At 42.1% G+C, this 9374-nt stretch overlaps 1 protein-coding gene across 1 annotated transcript in view; it reads left to right on the plus strand.

Annotated features, from left to right (window-relative positions):
- Window positions 1–9374, plus strand: part of EFCAB8 (EF-hand calcium binding domain 8) — a 38350-nt gene that overhangs the window by 27082 nt on the left and 1894 nt on the right. Inside the window, exons 18-20 of the mRNA XM_015566651.1 lie at window positions 3526–3747; window positions 4312–4449; window positions 9198–9366. Of these exons, the coding sequence (XP_015422137.1) occupies window positions 3526–3747; window positions 4312–4449; window positions 9198–9366 (529 nt within the window). The remainder of the gene's footprint in view (window positions 1–3525; window positions 3748–4311; window positions 4450–9197; window positions 9367–9374) is intronic.

Here is a 9374-nt window from a genome sequence, read left to right on the forward strand (position 1 = left end):
GTAGGGGGGTAAGAGATCAACCAAAGGACTTGTATGCATGCATATAAGCATAACCAATGGACATAAGACACTGGGGGATAGGGGAGGCTAGGGGACTGTCTTGGGAGGGGGGAAAAAACGGACACATATGTAACACCCTTTGTAATAAAAAAAAAATAAATTAAAAAAAAAAAAGAAACATCAATGATGAGAGAGAATCATTGATTGGCTGCCTCCTGCACACCCCCCTACCCACCATCACTGGGGACTGAACCCACAACCCAGGCATCTGCCCTAATGGGGAATCCAGGAATCAAACCGTGATCTCCTGGTTCATAGGTTGACACTCAACCACTGAGCCACACTGTCACCGTCACTGGTAATGGATTGGTTTAGTCTTAGCCTTTTATTTTCAGACCAGTGATGTAAAATTATAGCTAGGTTATAGTTAAATTATAGTCCTGCCATTCCATTTTCGGTTGTTTTCTTTTTAAAGATATTTTTATTGATTTCAGAAAGGAAGGAGAGGGAGAGAGATAGAAACATCAATGATGAACTGGAGAGCATTATGCTAAGTGAAATAAGCCAGTCAATGAAGGAAAAATGCCACATGATCTCACTTATTCATGGATAATTGAGACCATTATAAACTTTTGAACAATAATAGATACAGAGGCAGAGCTGCCTCAAACAGAGTGTCAAACTGCAGCGGGAAGGCCGGGGAGGGTCCGGGCGCGGGAGGTAGGGGGATAAGAGATCAACCAAAGGACTTGTATGCATGCATATAAGCATAACCAATGGACATAAGACACTGGGGGATAGGGGAGGCTAGGGGACTGTCTTGGGAGGGGGGAAAAAACGGACACATATGTAACACCCTTTGTAATAAAAAAAAAATAAATTAAAAAAAAAAAAGAAACATCAATGATGAGAGAGAATCATTGATTGGCCGCCTCCTGCACACCCCCCTACCCACCATCACTGGGGACTGAACCCACAACCCAGGCATCTGCCCTAATGGGAGATCCAGGAATCAAACCGTGATCTCCTGGTTCATAGGTTGACACTCAACCACTGAGCCACACTGGCTGGGCCATTTGCTGTTTTTAAAAAATTTAACTATATACCATGGATATGTTTTTATATCAGTAATTTAGATTCAGCTTATTCTTTTGACGTTTACTTATTCTTTTTAATCACTGCATAGTGCCCCATAGTTTGAATGTATCATAAACTATGAAGCCAGCCTTCCATTGATGAACTGGCAGGTTAGTTCCCTCATTGAACTTTTCCCTGCAGCACTGCACTGGGCATCCTTGTATATGCATTTCTCTGCACTTATGGGAATATGTTGAAAGCGTGGATTTCAGAGAGCAGAATTGCCAACAGACCCCAGTCCTTTCAATCCGTGACTCTGACTGAGGGAGATGACTCAAAGCCCCTCCTTTCGGGTCAGTGACTTCATTCTGTTTGGGCACTGACAGTTATCATGAGCACTTACCACATACCAGGCACTGGGGGTGGGGGCAGCAGTGAGGGACAAGAACCCCTGCCCTAATGGAGCTGACATTCTAGTTAAGTGAGTAAAATAAATGATAGGCCACAGGGTGAGCCAGCACAGCAGAGAACAAGAAAACTGGGAAGAAGGCAGGGAGAATGGCAGAGGAGGTGAAGAGGACACTATTGTTTGAATAGGGTGGTCAGGAATGGCTTCACAGAGGAGGTGGACATTAGCCTTTCATTTCTGCTAGTCTGGTGAGTGGAAAACAGCATTTGGGGGGGGGGGGGGGTTATTTATTTGATTATTTGTGATATTGAGCCTTTTTGTATATTTGTCATGTACTTGTATTTCTTTAATGAAATAAATGTCTATTCATATACTTAAATTCTTTTTATTAAGTTTTTGGTCTCTTTATATACTCTAGAAATTAATCCTTTGCCTGTTTGTGTATTAAAAATATTTTCCCCTCATTTGCCTTTGTGGTATCACACTGAGGCTTAGGGTCACAGAAAAATTTGTTATATTTTCTTTTAAAAATATTTTTATTAATTTCGGAGAGGAAGGGAGGATGGGGAGGGAGGGAGGAGAGAGAGAAACATCATTGATGAGAGAGAATCATTGATCAGCTGCTTCCTGCACCCTCCCCCACCCCCCACTGAAATCAAGCCCGAAACCCCAGCATGTGCCCTGACTGGGAATTGAACTGAGACCTCCTGGTTCATAGGTTGATGCTTAACCACTGAGCCATGCTAGCTGGGCTTGTTATATTTTCTTCTAGACATTTATGATTTTATATATTTTTAGTCAGCTTTTTTTTCATCTAAGTAACTTTGTGTATGGTGTGATGTATGAATCTAGTTGTTCTTTTTTCCCTAAATTGGTAGCCAGTTACTCAAATACCATTTATTGAATAGTTTATCTTTTCTTTACTGTCTTGAAATTCTATCATTATTATATAAGATAATCTTCTATAATCTATTTCTGGACCCTCTCTATTGTTCCATTGGTATATTTGTCTATTCTTGCATGGATGTTTTACATTTTTAAGAGATATGATAAAAGTCTTTATAGATGATGCAATTAGAAAAAAAGCTGAAGGAAATGCGTTAAAATTGTAATGTGATTATTTCTGGTTATTGGGATCCTGTGGATGATTTAATTTTTTTTCATCGACCCGTGCTGTCCACATTTTGTGCGGTGCACAAGAACACTTGCAAAAATGGGGAAGTGCTTGCTTTTTCCTTTGGTTTAGGGACTCTGGGTTCTATGACCCTGGCACCTGGTTGAGCATTTTGTTTTGGACCCCAGGACGAGAATAAATGAGATTTCAATTGTTGTTGAAGGCATGTTGTGGGAACCCAGAAGCCACCACTGTAATTTCTGACTTAGTATGAGTTGGGAAGCCTCCAGTTTCCCTGCGTGGCCTGATTTACTTTGTATCCCTAACTGTGCTCCCTCTGCCTCATGCGAGGTGGGTCCCAGGCGAGCGGCTCTCTTCACATGCTCCTCATACAGAGTAACTCCCCACTGTAGCCCCCACGTAAACCATGGGAGTGACCATGTAATCGAAAGTGAGCACTACGGGGATTTAGCAAAGGGCATGATCCAACTAAGACTTGAAGAAGAATTTGGTGAAGAATTTTTGGCAATTGGCTGAAAATGGAAATGTTTCACTGTAGTGATATATGAAAGGGAATGAACTCATCCTCCAAATAGCTTTGGGCTGAGCTACAGGTCTCAGAAAATCTTGTTGGAGCCTTAGGACAATTCAGCGTCTATTTATTGATCATGTACCATGTGCCAGGCATCATCTTAGTTGCTGAGGATAAAGTCATGAACAAAAACAGACACACATCCTTGCCATCTAGGAGCTCATAGTTCAGCAAAATGTTCCTGGTCGCCAGTGAGGAAGCGTGGTACCCCATCACCATTCTCACTGGGCATCTAGTTTATTGGGGGACCAGATCAGTGTGGTGACTTGCCAGGCGGGCCCCTTAGCACCGTGTGGCAGCGGCCAGCTGAGCAGGTCCACCTCTCTTGCACAGATAATCTTCCTGCAAAGCAGACCTCGCCTGCCACAGATGGCTGCCCTGCTGAGCAGCTGCATTGACGGCTACATCTACGCCTGGTCCATCTATGGGTACGGAGGCCTGCTGGGGAAGTTCCGCGTGGACTCTGGAGGCCTCGGAGACGTGGTCGTGGGTGCCATGGCCACTGACGAAAATGACTGCATTCTTGTCACGGGGGATAGTAAAGGGTTCATCAAGGTGAGGAAGGTGGCATGGAGACTGAGAGGCTGGTGTCAGCCAAATTCTAGCCTCCTCTTTGTCACAGGTGGCCCTAGCCTAATCCCTAAGGGTATGTTTTCATTTGTGAAATAGTGGGCAGTAGGATGGGTTGCCTTAAAAATCCTTCCCTGCTCTGGCATGCCCAGTGAAAGGATTGAGGGTTTGATTCAAAAGGCCCCTCCACGAAGCCTTCCTTCCCCAGTGAATCCTGTGCTCCATCCTTGTCTCCCTAAGGCTCCCTCACCCCCCAGCCATGCATCTTATCTGTGGTCTGTTGTTTCAGGAACTGATTTCATGCTTTGTGGTGAGACACAAGGCAAGAGTGTCTTGTCCTGGGGCCAGTCTCACCCTCTCTGCATGCTACTAAGGGGTCTGACCTAGAAGATTACTTGGGCCCCTTCTGGGCTTGACCATCTGGTTATCTTAGAGGTGTGAATAAGAACTGCCCCGCTAAAGTGAGGAGCAGTGGTCTGGGAGGGATCCAGAGTGAGTTTGTGCTGGAGTGAAGTGGTGCTGGGCCACTAACTCACATCTTGTGCCTAGATCTGGGACATCGATGATTACTGCACAGTCACTGATGGGCAGTCATCTCAACCCAGTGGAATAAACAAGTTCCAGTTCTTAATTCCTAAACTGATCCAGACCAACATCGAATACAACATCCCCTCGGACAAGAAGGAGGTAGGAAGAGTACTGGATATGCTCTACTCAATAGCTGGACCATGATTCTTGCACTGAGATTCTGAGTCTCTCATTTTCCTGTTCAAGGTTGTCTGGTTCATTGGGACAAATTTTTGTTAACCAGAAGTCACCATTAACCAGTAAAACACAAGGATGCACACATTAAATACACCCACATGAGTGCACTTGAACATGTATACAAACACACACACACACCTTTGATGGGCTTTAATTATTGCAGTGAGGGCTCTGAAGTCATGCATTTAAAAAAAATTTTTTTTTTTTTACAAAACAATTTTTATTGATTTTAGAGAGGAGAGAGGGAGGGAAAACATCAATGATGAGAGAATCACTGGAGAGAGAGAGAGAGAAGAGAAATATCAATGATGAGAGAGAATAATTGATTGGCTCTCTCCTGCATGCCCCACACTGGGGATCAAGCCCACAACCTGGACATGTGTCTTGACCAGGAATTGAACCGTGACCTGGTCGATGTTCAACCACTGAGCCAGGCCGGCTGGGCAATCATGCATTCTTTTTAAAAATAATAAAAATATTTATGTATTTTCTTGAGCAGGTAATATATTTATATAGTACAAAAATCAGTATTTCTCTGATGACTAATGAAGTTGAGCACCTTTTCATTAGTTATCAGGAAAATGCAAATTAAAGCCACCATGTGATACTACTGCACACCCACTAGAATGACTAAAACTAAAAAGAGAGGCAATACTAAATGTTGACAAGGATACAGATCAGCTAGAATTTCTACTGCTGGTAGGAATATAAATTGGTATAATCACTTTGGAGAACTATAGCTACTAAAGCTGGATGTGCCTGTTCCATAAGTGAGCAATTCTACTCCTAGGTTTATATCCAAGAGAAATCTATGCTCTAAGAAATATGAATAAGAATGTTGATAGGATTACTGTTTGTAATAACTTCAAATTTGAAATAACCCAAATGCCCATCAATGTAGATTGGAAAAATAAATTGTGGTATATATACTGTACAGAGTAATATCTGGTATTGGAAATGAATGTTGTGTATGTATTTGCTATTATCCTATATAATAAAGAGGCAATATGCAAATTGACCCTCACACTGTAACACCATCACAAGATGGTGGCGGGCACAGTGGGAGCGGGGCTGGTGGCTGCTCTGTGCAGCTTCTGCCAGGGTTTCTGAGGCCCTGTGTGCATGCCGTGGGGGGCGGGGCCTGGCAGCCGCTGTGCATGGCCAGGAGGCGGGCCATTGGGGCGGCACTCCAGGACTTGGGGATCATCCTGTGATGCGCCAGCCACATGGGGTGGAACTCTGGGATTCGGAGCAGTCCCATGGCACGGGGGTGGGGGGTGAGGGGGATCAAGGTCTTGTGCAATTTTGTGCGATGGGTCACTAGTTCAGTAATAAAAAGGAATGAAGTACTGATGCATGTTACAACATGAGGAACCTTGTAGACCGTATGCTAAGTGAAGGAAGTCAGTCACATACTATATGATTCCATTTATACAAACTATGGGGTGATGAAATGGTCTAAATTTGATTGTGATGGTGGTGGAAAACTCTATGAATATACTAAAAAACACTGAAGTGAGCACTGTAAATGAGTAAATTGTATGTGAATTATCCCATATAATAAAAGGGTAATATGCAAATTGACCCTAACAGCAGAATGACTGGGAATCACTGGTCACTATGACACACACTGACCACCAAGGGGCAGACGCTCAATGCAGGAGCTGTCCCCTGGTGGTCAGTGTGCTCCCACAGGGGGAGCTCTGCTCAACCACAAGCCAGGCTGATGGCTGCCAGCACAGTGGTGGTGGTGGGAACCTCTCTCACCTCCTCAGCAGCACTAAGGATATCCGACTGTAGCTTAGGTCTGCTCCCTGCTGGTAAGTGGACATCCCCCAAGGGCTGCCGGGCTGCCAGAGGGATGTCTGACTGCCAACTTGGGCCTGATCCCCCAGGGAGCGGGCCTAAGCCAGCAGGTGGACATCCTCTGAGGGGTCCCAGACTGCGAGAGGGCACAGGCCGGGCTGAGGGACCCCCGTGAGTGCACAAATTTTTGTGCACCAGGCTTTTAGTATTTTAATAAAAATGTTTTTAATAGTATAAAACTATAGAGCAAATATTTTTTTCATGAATCTTTTTTATTTGTTGGTAGCTGTTTATATGCACATCTGGTAATTTATCCCAAGGAAGTAGTATGCAAAAGAACACAAATCTTTAATGGAACTGCCTTATGACCCAGTGATTCTGCTTTGGGAATATAAGAAGAATGAAATTTTACCATTTGTGACAGCATGGATGGACCTAGAGGGTATTGTGCTAAGTGAAATAAGTCAGTCAAAGAAAGGCAAATACCATATGACTTCACTTATATGAAATCTAAAGAACAATATAAATAAATGAACAAACAAAATAGCAACAGACTCATAATTACAGAGAACGGACTGGTGGTTGCCAGAGGGGAGAGGGGTTGGAGGACTGAGTAAAAATGGTGAAGATATGGAGAAATATAGTCTGGTAGTTACAAAATAGTCATGGGGATGTCTACAGCATAGGAAATACAGTCAATAATATTGTAATAACTATGTATGGTGCCAGATGGGTACCGGAAAATATTAGGGGGAATACTTTATAAGGTATGTGATTGTCTAACCACTAAGCTGTACACCTGAAACTAATACAAAATGATATTGAATGTAAATTGGAAAAAAAGCATTAAATAGAAAAAAAGAATATAAACCTTTCTAAGACCTTTAATGGATACTGCCAAACTGCATTCCAGAAATTATATACAATTTTACACTTTTTTAGCCTATTTTGTTTTATCTTTTACGACATAAGGTATTAGTGATATTCGTCCGAGTGAAGGACCGCTGGATCAATCAGAGTGCCTTGCTTAGAGAAGGCATTCAATACATAAATAAATGTTTGAAGTGAAAAAAAAAACACCCAAACACCACACAAACCAAACACTTTAGGCTGACTTTTAGATACAAATGATTTCTTTTGGTTTTAACAAACATAACTTCGCTTGTTAATGATGTTGACGCCTTTCCTTATTTTATTGACAATGTATAATTTTGTGAATTGCCTCTTCATGTCCTTTGCCCATTTTTCTGTTGTAGTAACTAACATCTTTTGTACTTATTTAAAAATATATTAAAAGGTATTAACTCATCGTCTGTCACATATATTACAAATATTTTCCCCAATTTGTCATTTGCCTTTTAATTTATGAAGGTATTGATTTGCTAGTGACTCCAAATTTGAATCTCCAGACTTATTTTCTCTTTTAAGCTTATTCAGAGGTAAGATAAATATTCACTCATAGTTTCTTTTAGAAGTTTTATGTTTCATTGAAAATAATTCTTTGACCCATCTACAGTTTATTTAGTTGTAAGATATATGACAATAATTTAAGTTTCTCTTAGTAATTCATCAGATATTCCAGCACAGCTTACTGGGTCCTGCTCTGTATTATCACAGCTTTCCTGCCACTTTTATCATAGACCAAAGTTTTATTTGGGTTGGTTTTTGAGCTCTCTATTGTCTTCCATTGTTTTGTTTAAAGTTTGTACTATTGTGATTTAACATATGGTAAAATATGTCCCCCTTCATTAATCTTTTTTTAAATTGTAATAGTGTAAAGTTGTTATAATGGTGTTCTCTTTTTAAATCTTTATTGTTGAAAGTATTACATATTTTAATCTTTTAAAAAATATATTTTAATTGATTTCAGAGAGGAAGGAAGAGAGAGATAGGAACATCAATGATGAGAGAGAATTATCCTGCACAACCCCCTACTGGGGATTGAGCCTACAATCTGGGCATGTGCCCTAACTGGGAATTAGACCAGTGACCTCTTGGTTCCTGGATTGATATTCAACCACTGAGACACACCGGCTGGGCCCCTAATTAATCTTTTTTTTTTTTTTAGTTTTTTTTTTTTTTTTTTACAATGGTCTTGGATATTTTCACTCATTTCCCTGTTAAGAAGAGTTTATTTTTTCATACTATAACATAATATCTCATCCCCTGCTCACCCTATTCTACTACCAATGCCCAAATGAATAACTTTAGAAGACCTGGGTTCTTGTCCTAACCCCATCACTGTCTCGGCATGTGGCTTGGGCTGGTTACTGAACATTTCTGACTCACTTCTCTTCTTTGTGAAATGGCGAGACTCATACACATCCCATAAGGTTGTTGTGTTCAAATGGAATAATCCATAGGGAGGGCATTGGTAAGTAATATAGTAATATGCCTGTCCAGTGTTGCTCAGTAGTTGAGCATCGACCCATGAACCAGGAGGTCAGGGTTTGATTCCTGGTCAGAGCACATGCCCAGGTTGTGGACTCGATCCCCAGTCGGGGGATTGGTGGTGGTGGTGGGGCGGTGTGCAGGAGGCAGCCAATCAATGATTCTCTCTCAACATTTATGTCTATCCCTCTCTCCCTCTCCCTTCCTTTATCTGAAATTAATAAAAACATTAAAAATAATATAGCAATATATAAATGCTTTTTATGATTTTACCAAAGGGTCAGTGAGGGCCAAAGACGTGTGGGAACTTAACTAAGGTCATCAGAAGTTCAGGTAGGAGTGTGTCTAGAACTAGGCCTAGCCCCTGTCCTAGGTCCTTCCTGAGGGCTCTGCTTTGTCTAGCCCTGGGTGCCCTCTGATGAGCCTATGTGATGGTCTTGCTATAAGTAATTATCCTGTACGGTCTCCTGTAGGTCGTGGATGGCCAGACCATTTCCCTGGCTCCCCCCATGCTTCTGGCGACCTGGAAGGGCCATTTGGATAGTGTGGCAGACATCCTGTATGTGGACAGCTATGAGTTGGTGATTAGTGCTGGCCACGACCGGGACATCAAGGCTTGGAGACTCTCTGGCGATGCCATTGGTATGGGT

Source organism: Myotis davidii, unplaced genomic scaffold (assembly GCF_000327345.1).
Source record: "Myotis davidii unplaced genomic scaffold, ASM32734v1 scaffold562, whole genome shotgun sequence".
In the NCBI taxonomy this organism is placed as follows: Eukaryota; Metazoa; Chordata; class Mammalia; order Chiroptera; family Vespertilionidae; genus Myotis; species Myotis davidii.